General features: G+C 40.1%; 1 protein-coding gene across 5 annotated transcripts in view; it reads left to right on the top strand.

The window, feature by feature from the left end:
• LOC135242268 (COP9 signalosome complex subunit 2-like) overlaps positions 1 to 12,417 on the top strand; it is a 46,386-nt gene extending 33,969 nt beyond the window's left edge. Inside the window, exons 1-14 of one of the 5 annotated variants that reach the window (XM_064313278.1) lie at positions 27 to 175; positions 4,408 to 4,521; positions 4,966 to 5,043; positions 5,462 to 5,587; positions 7,157 to 7,246; positions 7,492 to 7,569; positions 7,765 to 7,794; positions 7,886 to 8,060; positions 8,460 to 8,638; positions 9,859 to 9,911; positions 10,323 to 10,420; positions 10,584 to 10,666; positions 10,787 to 10,845; positions 11,632 to 12,417. In XM_064313278.1, the coding sequence (XP_064169348.1) occupies positions 5,020 to 5,043; positions 5,462 to 5,587; positions 7,157 to 7,246; positions 7,492 to 7,569; positions 7,765 to 7,794; positions 7,886 to 8,060; positions 8,460 to 8,638; positions 9,859 to 9,911; positions 10,323 to 10,420; positions 10,584 to 10,666; positions 10,787 to 10,845; positions 11,632 to 11,776 (1,140 nt within the window). In that variant the 5' untranslated portion in view covers positions 27 to 175; positions 4,408 to 4,521; positions 4,966 to 5,019 and the 3' untranslated portion in view covers positions 11,777 to 12,417. Of the gene's footprint in view, positions 1 to 26; positions 176 to 2,988; positions 3,068 to 3,238; positions 3,388 to 4,407; positions 4,522 to 4,965; positions 5,044 to 5,461; positions 5,588 to 7,156; positions 7,247 to 7,491; positions 7,570 to 7,764; positions 7,795 to 7,885; positions 8,061 to 8,459; positions 8,639 to 9,858; positions 9,912 to 10,322; positions 10,421 to 10,583; positions 10,667 to 10,786; positions 10,846 to 11,631 lie in introns of those variants that run through there. The other 4 variants (XM_064313276.1, XM_064313280.1, XM_064313279.1 and 1 more) reach the window with 4 other exon arrangements.
• The last annotated feature ends 2,145 nt before the right edge of the window (positions 12,418 to 14,562 follow it).

Raw genomic sequence — 14,562 nt, forward strand, 5'->3', positions numbered from 1 at the left:
CTCTTCCTCCTCTCTCAAATTGTCAGACATGGCTGTACTCACCACAAAAGCAGACGGTTTGGCAGGAGCCCTGGAACGGAATATCTAGACGAGGCACTCCAAACAGCGTGATGTGTACGATGGTGCACACTGAATCCTGGCTGTACCAGCACAGGCAGTAGCTGGGAGTCCCAAGGTAGGACCTATTTTCTGGAGCATCATCCAGGGACTGAACATTTCAGCCCACTGAGTGTTCCCCACCTCAATGCTGAACAGCAACTCCTCTGGTCCTGTGCCAGGCTTTGCCAGTTCCATAAGTCACAGTAAATGAGATTCATGCTAGTGTATATCAGTGCAATACATTATGAATTGTATATATTGTATAAGCATATGCACCCAAAACGATTTAAAAAAAACTTTCACACTGACTTATGCTGCATAGGAAAAATGATGGATGTGAACATGGTGAAATTAATTTGACGCTTTCCATAACAATTTTTGGTAATTGGTATTGTTATTTGGTGTTTTGTTTTGAAACAAACAGCAATGATACATTTTGTTACTTTACTTTCAGCATGCACACGTGTTTTGACATTTAGGGAGTCAGACTCAGGAAGCCTGTAGTCCCGTTAGTCATATCACAGCCCTCAAGGGCTGAGAACTGCTGGTTGTCCACCCTGCCTTTACGTTGGAGTCATGTGTGAAGACAATGTGGCCAATCAGTGGCACTAATTCTTCAGTTAATTACCTGGGAGATAAGAAATCCAGGGCCCGATTTGGTTTTAAGACCAGATTTCAGTATCCATACAATAGCCAATTTCTCTCAAAGCTTTTAAGTGGACAGAGGCTATTTTTAAAAGCCATTAAAAGACCGTTGCTTTGTCTCTGTGGTTTCCCCACAGGTATTTATGTGGTGGGCAGGCAGCTTTGATAAGGCGCATAATAATGGTTCGTAAATCTATATCTGTCTCCATTCTTTGATATCCTTCCCACCCTGCATGTTCTCCTTGCACCTAAATATACAGCATTTCTCAGTCTCCTTCTACACCTAGACTGATGGGGTTTGGCCTGCTCCAAAGAAAATCAAAATGCCTTTAAGTTAGCTTTAATCAAGCCAATGATGTGCGTGTGTGTGTGTGTGTGCGTGCGTGCAAGAGAGAGAGAGAGAGAGAGAGAGAGAGAGAGAGAGAGAGAGAGAGAGAGAGAGAGAGAGAGAGAGAGAGAGAGAGAGATGGGGGTGGGTGAGGGGGCACAGTCTCAGTAAGTCCATACTTTTGCATAAACACTGAAACAAACATTTCAGTATCCATACAATAGCCAATTTCAGTATCCATACAATAGCCAATGTCCACTGTTCACAATCTTGAACTTTTCACTCATCATCTCTATGTGCAGGTCAATGTAAGAATCTTCCCTGAAAACATATTAACTAATATTTTAATATTACATTACAGGCATTTAGCAGACGCTCTTATCCAGAGCGACTTACACAACTTTTACATAGCATTTTACATTGCATCCATTTATACAGCTGGATATGTACTGAAGCAATTTCGGTTAAGTACCTTGCTCAAGGGTACAACGGCAGTGTCCTTACCGGGGAATCGAACCTGCGACCTTTCGGTTACAAGCCCAGTTCCTTACCCACTGTGCTACACTGCCGCCCTGATATTATATTATATCATATAATATGATATTATATGTTGTGATGTATGACATTATAGAATGTTTAAACATATGACAAATAACATGAATAATAAAATGTAAAAGTACCGTAAAAAGCACAGAGGAACTTCTTTCTCCCACTCACAATGCTATGAAGGAAGCTTGCAGAACAGGCTCTGGTAATGTTTAAAGTAACTGTCAAAAATGAGATTACATTCACGGTATTACAGTCATTAGCTTCTGCATAAAACCCTTTTTGGCAAACAAATATTAAACGGCAGGCGAAGCCTTGTGTATTCACTTTTGATAGAGGAGCAATGTGAATATGCAAAGTTTTCTGAAAGGAATAACAAAAAATGTGCAGCTCCATGACTTTAAAGAAAGTCTCTGTGATTTTTAGTATTCCCGACACAGAGCTATTGGTTGCGTTTTATATTGCTGTTTGTGGATGGTAGCCTGTGAGTTCACATTGCTGTTGTGTTGTTACAAGTTCTTAGTTCTCTCTGTAGACTATCTGTGTTGAGCTGGAACATCAGTTTAAAACCCTTATCTTATAAAAAGAATTCATAAAAACTTATATTCAATTCAGTTCAGTAGTTCAAAAAAATGTGTTTTGTTATAAAATAAAATCGTTCTATTTTTCTGTTAAGAGCGAGGTACATTCTTCACACACCTGTTCATCTTTGGAAGAAAAAAAAGAAGCATTAATTATGATCCACTTACCCACTGCTGTCCTTTTACAGGCACCATTGTGTCTGGTTCTTATTAATATGTGGCACGAAGTACCTCAGAAATAATTATAATGTGTTATGCTACTGAATAGCGTGAGGATCACTTGCAAATCGCATTATTGCCGTGTTAACACGGTAGAACTACGTCATTGAGGCAGACTGTGTCTAATTATGACCGGGCGCAACTGTACCGGACACCGAAACCACCAAAATAGTGAAATAATAGCGCCATCTTATGGCCATTGGCGAGTAATTAATATAAGTAATTTATGATTATTATCATTTCATTTATAATGGTTGTTGCACTGCTGGGTAGACAGGAACACAGTAGGTAAATAAATGACACATAAACACGGTCGGCTATGCTGTTCCCTAAATACAAGAAGCGCAGTGGTGACCGCACTTAATTGGATCTCTTCCTCAAGCCAAAAGAAACCGGCAAGATCCTTATAATTCTCAGCTGTTAGTTTGCTACTTTCCCCTCATTTATGTATGTGACAAAATTATATCTAAATCCATTAACCTTAGCCTACAATACAATTTAGATGTGGAGCTGACCGTCACTGAAAATAATTTATTGCAACTCCTGAAAGTCGGTAATTTGTGCCGCTAGGGATTCTGGGGTGCTAGGCTTCAAGATGTCTGACATGGAAGATGATTTCATGTGCGACGATGAGGAGGATTATGACCTGGTAAGGACTGAGCAAAATTAAAATACAAAGAACAAAATGCTGATCTAGGTTAGTCTTTCATAATATTAACATGTGGCTCTACAGCAAGTAGAGCAAGTACTCGATCAAGTTAACGGGAGTGCATAAAAGGCAGGGATGATGGATATCTGGCTAGCAGGCAGCTGCGAAATGTTTTGCAGTTACCAGCCTTCTCGTTTTTCAGTTGTCAATTTGTCGTATCGATAAAAAATAATTTGCATTGTAAACTGTGAATATAGTTATGCCTGGCTTTAATACTGTCTTTAAAGCCTCACTCTAGCAAATTGACCCGATTTAGCAAGGCCAGTGTAGCTCGCCTGCGCTACCTGCCTGACGCGCGGCTCGTTTAGTTTTAGTCTAGCTGCTGTTGGTCTAGTGTGTTAGTCTAATTAGTTGGACTAGGGCTAACGCAGCTTCACTAGACTATGCAGATTTATTTAGCGTGAGTCCCGAAAGAGTTTTCTTGTCGTGGCAACTATATATTTATGAATACATAGGCCTATCAATCCAGAATGTGTGTGCAACATGAACACTTGCAGGTGCATCGGGTGCCGGGTAACCTCGTTAGCTTGCAGGCCGACAAGTCGGGGTAGTTTCCTTGCTGGCCCGTTGTCTATCTAGCTAGACTAGATCTAAGAAATTGGCTAACGGAGAATTGTGACCATGACTGTTGACGACCATAGCTGTGCGTTTACAGCATGTAATATATTAGATAGTTGGGTAGCTGCTGTGCTAACTAACTTAGGTTGCTTTGCAGTTAACTTAGCGAGCTCGCTAACGTTAGACCTGTATTATTTAACTCCAGTTTACCAACTCTGTCGCTCGCAGCTTTTCAGTTAGCCTATGTAGTAATGGTAGTTCATATAGACAAGCGATAAATGCTTCACCAAAATTCCTATTAAAGAAACCAGACTTGGAAACCTAGTAGATGGCTGGACCTAACACACGTGATCCGGCCGACCAATGGTGTAACTTCATAACTCGGCCGACTAATGGTGTAACTTCATCACTCAGTCAGTCACAGACATTCACGTTTGTAGGGCTGGCCCCGCTGTTGCGGTCCAGCCAAAAACTACTTAGTCTAGTGTTTAACACTATAGACTAGCACCAGTGCGTCTCTGAGTGATTTTGGACCAACATTATGGACAAATGTAGCTAGTATTTTAAAAGTAACATTTTAAATGCACTTTCATTTAGCTTTGTTTATTTGTTTGTTTGAATATCATGTTTGAGGTGCATCCCAGATGCATTTTTATGTTTAATTCTTGTGATTTGATAACTGTAACTATGAGCTAATCCAACATAATCTCTGTCACCCATAGGAATACTCAGAAGACAGTAATTCCGAGCCCAACGTTGACCTGGAGAACCAGTACTACAATGCCAAAGCGCTGAAAGAAGATGACCCCAAAGTGGCCCTGAGCAGCTTTCAGAAGGTTCAGTACAGCCAGACCTTTTGATTGAAATCTTATGACATTGTCATCTCTGTTAATGACCTGTTTTGCCAGGATTAATTTCAAAATCCCAAATCAATGTGATGGCTGCCAAAAAAATAAATAAAATAAGCCAAGACCTTGTCATTGGACAACTAAACGAAGAGTCAATGCCCACATCACCAACACACCAAAACAAATAGTTCTATAAGGAAAATAAATAGTTTTTTTTTTGCTTAGGAATGATTCCATTTATCTGTCTGACAGATAGTTGCTTGTTTTTTGAAGTCAATTCAATATTTTAAAAAATTCTAATTGGAATTTCTCTTCCATTAGTCTTTGAGAAATTAGTGACAGCAATTTGGCTGATAATGATGTACAGTTAGTCCTGCCGAGAGCTGCTTGTGGCAGATGTGGTAAAGGTGTTTTGTGTTTCCTTGTTGACAGGTCCTAGAGCTTGAAGGAGAAAAGGGAGAATGGGGCTTCAAAGCACTGAAACAGATGATAAAAATCAACTTTAAACTGGTAAGAACAATTTTGAACTTAATCCTTAATGGAATGTGGACTTGACCGGTTTAATTAGTATTTGCGTGTCATTTGTTTTCCCAACATAATTTTTTAAAGTCACTATTTTTGATGAAAGTCTAAAGCTGGATCAAAAGGAGAATAGGCATTGTGGTTGTAGTGGGTTGATCATTGACTGTTTATGATCATTGACCGTGCATCTGCACGGGGAAAGACTCTCTGGTTTCTCTAATGTGGTATGGGTAATCCCAAAGCTGTGATGAAATGCTGTGTAAAATGAACTGGCCTCACCATTGAATAATATATTCAAATGGACATACACCCAAAGTGATATGATGTACATGCCTATGTGTATGATTGGGCAGTATATGGAGTATATCCGTAAAGCAGCGCTTGTGTACCCTATGTCGGTCCACAGCCAAACTTCCCTGAAATGATGAACAGGTACAAGCAGCTGCTGACGTACATTCGGAGTGCCGTCACCCGGAATTACTCTGAAAAATCCATCAACTCCATCCTGGACTACATTTCCACCTCCAAGCAGGTGTGTATTGAGATTCCTGTATTGAATAAAGATCTGTTCACGCGGGACTAGTATTACCTGGGGACCTCATGTGATTTAGAAATTACCCCCCCACGTCTGTTTTGTGCGGTGTATTCACACGGGATAAGCAAAGTCTGTATTTTACTCAAATTTACTGACATTATCCCTCCGGATATGATTGAAAATGCCAAGGCTCTGCTCTGCGTAACAGTAAAATACGACCCCAAATCACCGAGATGCTGATTTGCACGGGACTAATATTATCACATGACCTCTGTGTTTGGCGAAATGTGGTAGGTAATTTGCGGTGGAATTTTTTCTTTATAAATTACGGACATGGCAGATTCGCACGGGATTAAGATCACAGACGACCTCCGCAATTATTACAAGTTACTAGAGGTCCCCAGGTAATACTAGTCCTGTGCGAATAGGGCTTAAGTTTGTCAATCTTGTTTTCATGTTAGTCCTTGTCCCTGAGGATGCTTGAAATGTAGGCCTAAGTCACTTATGCAAATCACTTAGGCCAACACCTGGTCTAAGTCTGATGACTTTTCTTATGAGCAGAACGGGTCTGGTCTCAATTGTCTTAACATTTGTAGGGAGTAAAATGTGAATTTTGAAATTAGTCCCTGTTTTTGGGCCTTGGAAAGTTGTGTGTCTCACCTTTAGAATGATGTGGAATTTTTCCATTCCATTACACTACATCTATTTAGTAGACGTAGACTTCTATCCAAAGTGACGTACAATAAGTGCATACCGAAGGTCGTCGGAACTACTACAAAACACAGGTCCGATAAGATACTCATTAACAGTAACAGTTATTCATAGCCATGAACACATTAAGTCCAGTTCACACATTAAGCATAGGCTAGGTCAGAAATCTATGGCAAACTTTTAGAACTTTTATAATTTATCTTGCTTTTTTCATGCTTTTTTTATTTTCTCCCAACTTGGAATGCCCTGTGGTATCTTTAGGCTTCTTTCGCTGCGGCGTTGTGTTTTCCTAGTTCGGCTGATTGCAGACCAGATGTCTTTGAAAGTGTGAGCTGCCATCTGCTGCTCCTCCTCACTCCCCAGTCCTCTGGCTGAGCTCTGCAGCCAGTGTGCTGATGGGCTGTCTTCCTGATGCGTAGCTGCTGCATAACTGACACAGGCAGACTGCAGGGCTGTCATCCAGCAGAGAGGGTTTCCACTGAGTAGGAGATTGGGGTCATAGGGAATCCCCCTCTGGCTGGCCTCCCAATTCTGCTTGGCCTCCCTCAGAGCTAGCTTGGTCAGGATTCAATGCCAGTCTGCCAGGCACATAGTCTTAGCAAGGGCTCAAGTTTTAGGTCAAAACAGCGTAGGATAGCATTTTATGAGAAGTGGTTAATTAGTCCATGAAAAGATTTCATCCATTTCCACTAAAGAAAGCCATATTATTTATGAATGAAACTGCTTCAGTATGACTCTGATCATGTTCAAAACTCAACATTCTACAGGGAATGTCAGCACTTGTTTCTTCGGGACAATGAAGATAACATGATTTTTAAAAAAATGTATCCTTTTTTTAATAAAATGTGTCCACAGATGGACTTGCTGCAGGAATTTTACGAAACCACCCTGGATGCCTTGAAAGACGCCAAGAACGACAGGCTGTGGTTCAAAACCAACACAAAGGTAAATGTGCATTTGTTGAGCACAGTTTGATATTAAATAAGTCTATCGGAGTGTAGTATGTCTGTGGAATATTTCTCTTTCTCCACATGTTCATGGCACCTGATGGAGACCCTACAGCAGTTGAAGCATAAATAGAAGCTCTTGAGTTGAAAGGAAGTCTTAAAAATAGGTGCTCTGACTTATTTATGTGTATGTTTGATTTATTGCCTTGTTTTTGATACACATTTCCAATTGGCCCATTCAAGCTGGGAAAGCTATATTTGGAACGGGAGGAGTTCGGGAAGCTCCAGAGAATTCTCAGGCAGCTCCACCAGTCCTGTCAGGTAAGATGCCTCCATTGTAGTTTGAAAAGAAAATACTTAAATTGGGTGTGGGGCTGAGTACACCATTCAAGCTTGTCATTTAAGCCTTACTGGAGATATTCTATCAGTCCAAATCTAGCGCTTTCCTAAACATCCATGGGGAGACTTTGTGAAGTAAATGAACTGAAATGGTGCAAATTGTTTTCCCTCTGTAAGGTGATTGTGTCAGCTGCAGGGGGCGTAGAAGTAAGTTTCACATTTGGGGAGGGCACACATTTGCTTACACATTTGTGTGTGTTTGTGTGTGTGTGACGTGATTTGGCCTGGCCTTGTTCAGACTGACGATGGTGAGGATGACCTGAAGAAGGGCACCCAGCTGTTGGAGATCTACGCTCTGGAGATCCAGATGTACACATCACAGAAGAACAACAAGAAGCTAAAGGCGCTGTACGAGCAGTCCTTACACATCAAATCTGCCATCCCCCATCCCCTCATCATGGGAGTGATCCGAGGTACTGATCCCAGTTCAGCCTCCTGCTTAATGTTTTCAGTTCATAATGGTAATGGTAATACATTTTATTGTATTTGCGCCTTTCTGGGTAAGTTTAGTTATGGTCTGTCTCTGTCCGCTTGATGCCTTAATACCTCTGCTCGACTGAAAAAGATCAAAACAAACCAAACGTGTTGACTGTGATTCTTAGACAGTAGTTTGTTTTCTTAATTCAGTACATGCGTTTTAATATTGATTTAAAATAAATCTTGAGCTGGCGTTGCTGTTTAACATTCATTGAAAATGGGCACAAAAGCATGTCATAAGTGCTCTGTGGTCAGGATGATGATTGGCTTCTGTTCTCTTACTACACAACCCCCCACATCTCACAGGTTTTAAGTTTTTTCTTGTTTTCTTTCAGAATGTGGAGGTAAAATGCACTTAAGAGAAGGAGAGTTTGAGAAGGCACACACAGACTTCTTTGAAGCTTTCAAAAACTATGATGAATCGGGGAGCCCCAGACGGACCACGTGCCTGAAGTACTTGGTGTTGGCCAACATGCTGATGAAATCGGGAATAAACCCTTTCGACTCGCAGGAGGTAAGAGCTTTGCCCTCGGGATTCTGCTCAATAATGCATTGGGCTCCTTCCAATATCTCAGTTTTGTTTGATTTTTTTAAATGATTTTTTTTATTTTCATTGAAGGGATAGGGAGAAGTGGGCCGTGCTTTTGAAGAGGTGTTCATTTTGAATACAACATTATGGGTCATTGTTTAAAAAATGGTTGGAGAGCTCTTCTACAGCTTCAGAAACTAGTTGAATGATTACGCTACAATGAATAATAACCAAATTGCGTTGTTGCCGTTCTCGTTGTTAGTGTTAATCAGTTTAACCATCAGGGTCCAAGTTGAACTATGCGGTTGTTCCCTGTACTTGGACCGGTACTTCTCTCTAGGGGTTTTGTCATACTTGTTCCTGGTTATGGTTATACACTTTGTTGTACGTCGCTCTGGATAAGAGCGTCTGCCAAATGCCTGTAATGTAATGTAATGTAATGTAAAATTGCAGCCAAATGAATTGGCTTGCCATTGCATTTGTCTCTTGCCGACTTAGAATAGAATAACTAAATTTTTTCCACAGGGGCCTTATAAATAAACCATTTACATAAATTACATCAAGAAATAAAATTAAAGAAACTGCATTTGGAGATTGCTAAATTCAATTACTGTTTTTACCAATTATAAATTAAGAATTCTATTAAGGAAGTTCTAGTAAGAACTTCCATACAGAAGTTACATAGAACTTATATAAATTACTTAAAATCAGGAATTGCTAAAATATATTTTGCTAAAATATATTTAAATATGTTATGACTAAACCAAACTAATTAAACATTAAAATTAAGGTTTTGTGTCATTCATTAAGCAAACAGATCTTGGCACAATGTTGTTGAGTGGTCTGCTTGTTTTAAAGGATGGGGACCTCAGTTGTCTTCTTAATGGAATGATCCCACGGATGATGCAACCAGTTGTCAGATCAGGTCTGGTTTTCTAAGTTCCATGGCTGTCATAGGTTCTGTACTACCAAGAGCATCTGTCCCATCCTGTCCAAACAGGGGTACCCCTACATTTATTTTTGAGTCAAGTGCTTTAAAGTTGTGGCTTGTTTTATGATCGCTTACTCTCATAAGCTTTCAGCTAACAAGCAGCCTGATTATCTGTAGGGCTCAGTGAAGGGAAACAAGCATTACTTTGACAATATAAGGAGATTTTGGTATGCGTTGTATTTTTTATGTTGAATTGAATGTTTCCCTTTTTTAGGCCAAGCCTTATAAAAATGACCCAGAGATTCTTGCAATGACAAACTTAGTGAGGTAAGGATGCCTTTCCTGTGTGTACGTGCCTATGTGAATACATGGGAGTGTTTTTTTAAGAATTCTCTCGTTATACTTCACCTATATTAGACTTACTGACATGTTATGTTTTTTGTGTGTAAGGAGTAGCAGCTAAGTACTAGTAGAAAGCATAATTTCACCCTTTCTCCTTCAGTACTATGCTCTGTTGTCTTCTGCCTGCTCTTGCTCGTAGCAGATAGAAAAATGTGCCCTCTTAGCCTGTATCCTCTCGTTTCGAATCCATTTGGGCTCGGTTGTAGAGGTTGTGCTGCTGCTTTTTTTGAGAGAGAATTGAGCATGTATGTATTTCAGTACCCTAAATGTTTGTGCCATTTCTGAGGGACTTGCAGCGCAAGAATTGTGCTGATGAACGATTGTGTCTTTTCCCAGCTCCTACCAGAATAATGACATCACCGAGTTTGAGAAAATTCTGAGAACAAACCACAGTAATATAATGGCCGACCCCTTCATACGGGAGCACATTGAGGGTGAGTCTGCGTGTCTTCAGACACCACAGCCCTCATCTTGCACCTGCACACTTTACCTCTGTTATTCTGTACACCATTTCCATTGTCTAATTTTATGAATTGTGTAAGATGTTGATGGATATGAATTTGTCTGAATGTGTGTCCTTTTATTCCCCTTTCACAGAGCTGTTACGGAATATCCGAACGCAAGTGCTTATCAAATTAATTAAACCTTACACTAGAATTCACATACCTTTTATTTCTAAGGTAAGAGCGATGTTGTTTCACTCTGGCCTGTTCTGTTGTGTCTACTCAGTCGTTTTAAGAGCAGTTTCTCCATTTAGGAGATGTCACTATCTCAGTGCACCCTCTTTCTCTTCTCTACAGGAATTGAACATTGACGTTGCAGATGTAGAAGGTTTGCTTGTACAGTGCATTTTGGACAAGTGAGTTGTTTCCTAAACCTTGTGAAAGTGAGTTAGTGGTGAATTTGAGATGGGAAAATGCTCTTCTTCCTTCCTATACTGCTCAGACTTAGTTCCTCATATTTTAAGGCAGTTGCAGTTACTTGGGGGGAAAAAAGGGAGCTATGCAAATCATTCAACATTAGCGTTGTTAAATTTACCCACACTGTTGATTGCCATCCCAAAATGGAGGGTTATCAGCCTTGTAAGGTGAATATTTTGGTTGTTAGCAGGATGCAATGGGAAACTTGACTTTTAAAGACAAGTTGTACTAACTGCAATGTAAACTGAGCATGGGAATGACTAGTATACAGTATGAGCTGCATGCAAGGCATCCTTTCATAGATGCCATTGGCCAGATAAAAGAAAATGGTGATGGGAAAATGATTCATTCCTCCCTTGGATTCTAAGGAATATTGATATTAATAATTAATGGATTAACTAAAATTTATCTGATTAATTCAGTAAATTAGAAAACAGAACAAGCCCTGTAACTGTTAGGTTGCAAAATTTTGGTTTGAGTCCTGGGTGTGGCCTTTCTGCAAGCTACTTTATCTAACTTGCCTCAGTAAGTATCCTGTGTATAAACAGAATAATGTGTAAAATGCCAGCCATCTAACCAAACTGGGGAAGTGATTCTTCTAGGCAAATGATGCTGATTTGTGTGGTAATTTAAACTTTTCCATTTCAGTCTTTCTCGCCCTGAAATCATAATACTGACCCCCTTGTGATTTTTACACCCAGTATCTTTCTTCATTTCTTACTCAGCACGATCAATGGCCGAATTGACCAAGTCAACCAGCTGCTGGAGCTAGACCATCAGAAGAGGGGCGGGGCCCGTTACTCTGCTTTAGACAAATGGACCAATCAGCTCAATTCTCTTAACCAAGCCATTGTGAGCAAGCTGGCTTGATTGACACAAAATGATACTTTAGGCCAACCCAGTGATGTTGGCCTTGAACAGACTGCTGAAGGGGGCGACTGCTGTTGGGCTGATGTGGTCTGGACAGCTTGGGCTTGACTGCTGTGCTGTCTCATATTGGCTGGTTTCCATTTCGCTGCTGCAGTTTTGCATCCAGAAGAAAAACAACCAAAATTCTGGATCTGTTCAGGATTTGTGCTGCAATTTGGGCCCTTGCCAGTGTGTTTTGTACAGCGCAAGACCATGGAAGGCCAGGAAAGGAAATGTCCTCATAATTTTACGCACATTCACTGATGTTTTTTTAATGAATTCCAAATTTCTTTTATCTGTAGAATATGAATAAACATCCACCTGCAATAACCTGGAATACAAACCCCTTTGATAGACTTTTTCAGCTTGTGTAAATTGTCGTGTTTCCTGTGTTCTGCAAATTTCAGGTTTCTGAACCAGCAGTTTTCTGTAGTATGAAAGGTCTCCCCTCATTTATGGGACACTGGCCCCTTTAGATGTCAGGCAGCAAATTAAAAAATGTGAGGATAAAATTGCATACCCCGCCTTTTATTGATTTTTCTTTATCATGGACATTAAAAGAAAAAAAGAAAAGAATCATCAGATTTTCATTGTCATTCTCATTTTTTAAAATATAGAAAATGTACTACATGAGATGAAAATCTACAAATAAAATTAGCATAACATCTTATTTAATACTCCCCAATAGCCCCTCATATTCATCAGTACAAGGTGTGTGTTAAATGGCTCAGCCCTACTTTGAAGCAGAGCGATTCTCTACTGGAAATACCACATTGCGGGATGTTGTGCAATTTTGAGCAATGAGTTCCAGTACAGCCAAGTCTGACAAGTTCCTTCCCGGTTGACAAGACAAATGTGTGAAGCGTTAAAAAGCCTCCAGGTATCAGAAACACAAGTTGAATATAAATACAAAGTAACTCTAAGGCCTGGGTTTTCGATACTGTGCAGTCCTTGGCCAGATTTAATATGCCAAAGACTGATTTGGAAAATTATTTCAAAGCATAAACCCTTTTAAAAAAATATATATATATATATATAACCTTTTCTCATTTATACCAGTGGTCCCCTGGATTTCTGAACTGAGTGGGATTTTCTGGATTAGAAAAGGTTGAAACCCCCTGCTCTAAGGGACAGACTGCAAATTGATAATTTGCTTTTATCATTTGGCATAATTATAGTAGGCACAGTTTTTAAAATTTGTCCCGTAAGCAATTGGAAGACAAAATCCTATATTCATTCCATAGATTTATATATGCAACTATATTCGCTCTAATTTATCTGGCCTTTTCAAGATTATAGGTGACAAGTTAAAGGCAATGTCCAAAAGCGAGTGCCAGAATGTCACCTCATAGTATTGGGATGGCAGCTATGCCTTCCACCAACTTACAGCTTGGCGGGGCTTGTCCCATACCTACATTGCTGTGAAAAATTATTTTATCATTTCCTCTGTTATTGCATATTTGTCACACTGAATGGTTTCAAATCTTTGTCTATAATTACATTTTATCTAAAGGGAACCTGAGTGAACACAAAGTACATTTTAAAAATTGTTTCATTTAATGAAAACACCCACCCTTTTTCACAACACCCATGTGAAAAAGTTTTGAACCTTACCATCGGAGTGAAGTTGGAACCACAAATTTTCCACAAGCACAATATGCCATGATCAAAGGAAATTCCAGAAGAGATGTGAAAAAAAAATGTTGAAATATATCAGTCTGGGAAAGATTACAAATTATTTTCTAAGGCTCTGGGACCACAGTGAACCACAGTGAGAGCCACTGAACCACAATGAGAGCCATTATCTCCAAATAGAGAACACTAGGAACATTGGTGAATCTTCCCAGGAGTGGCCGGCCTGCAAAAATTTCTCCAAAGATGCAGCGACAACTCATCCAGAAATTCTGAAATGATCCCAGAAGAGCATCCAAAGAACTACAGGCCACTATAGCCCCAGCTAAGGTTAGTGTTCATGACTCCTCAATGACAAGCAACTGGGCAAAAATTGGATTCATGGGAGAGTAGCAAAAAGGAAACCACTATTAACCAAGACAAACATCAATGCTTGTTTCACATTTGTGACAAAGCACCTGGATGCTTTTTGGGATAATGTTCTATGGACAGATGAGTCATAAGTGAAACTTTTTGGACGACAGGTCCCATTATGTTTGGCATGAAGCAAATGCAGAATTATGCAGTAAGAACATGTCAACAGTCAAACATGGGGGTGGGAGTGTGATGGTTTGGGGATGTTTGCTGCCTCGGAACCTGGACGCCATCATTGAAGTAACCATGAATTCTGCTCTGTCCCAGAAGATTTTTTATGTCTTCTCATTTGTCTGTGAGCTGACGCTGAAGCATAATTGTGTTATACAGATAGACAATGATCCAAAGCACAAAAGCAAGTCCACATCTGAATGGTTTAAAAGAAACAATAGTAAAGTTTTTGTGTGGTCTAATCAAAGTCCTGCCTTGAACCCATTGGAAATGCTGTGGCAGGATCTGAATCAAGTAGTTCTGCAAAGAGGAGTGGGCTATAATTTCTCCACAGCACTGTTAAAGACTGATATAAAATTTAGTTGCTGCTGCTAACAACAGTACAACTAGTTAAGTTTATGATAGGGGTCCAGTAGGTATTCGTTGTGATATGGTCCGGTGGGTAGGCCTACTGTTCGCATTGGGACTGGTGCCATAATGCTGCCGGGTTTTGGTTCCCAACCCTATTCATGACTCTGGCCGCTACCTGA

Source organism: Anguilla rostrata, chromosome 16 (genome assembly GCF_018555375.3).
Source record: "Anguilla rostrata isolate EN2019 chromosome 16, ASM1855537v3, whole genome shotgun sequence".
Taxonomy (NCBI): Eukaryota; Metazoa; Chordata; class Actinopteri; order Anguilliformes; family Anguillidae; genus Anguilla; species Anguilla rostrata.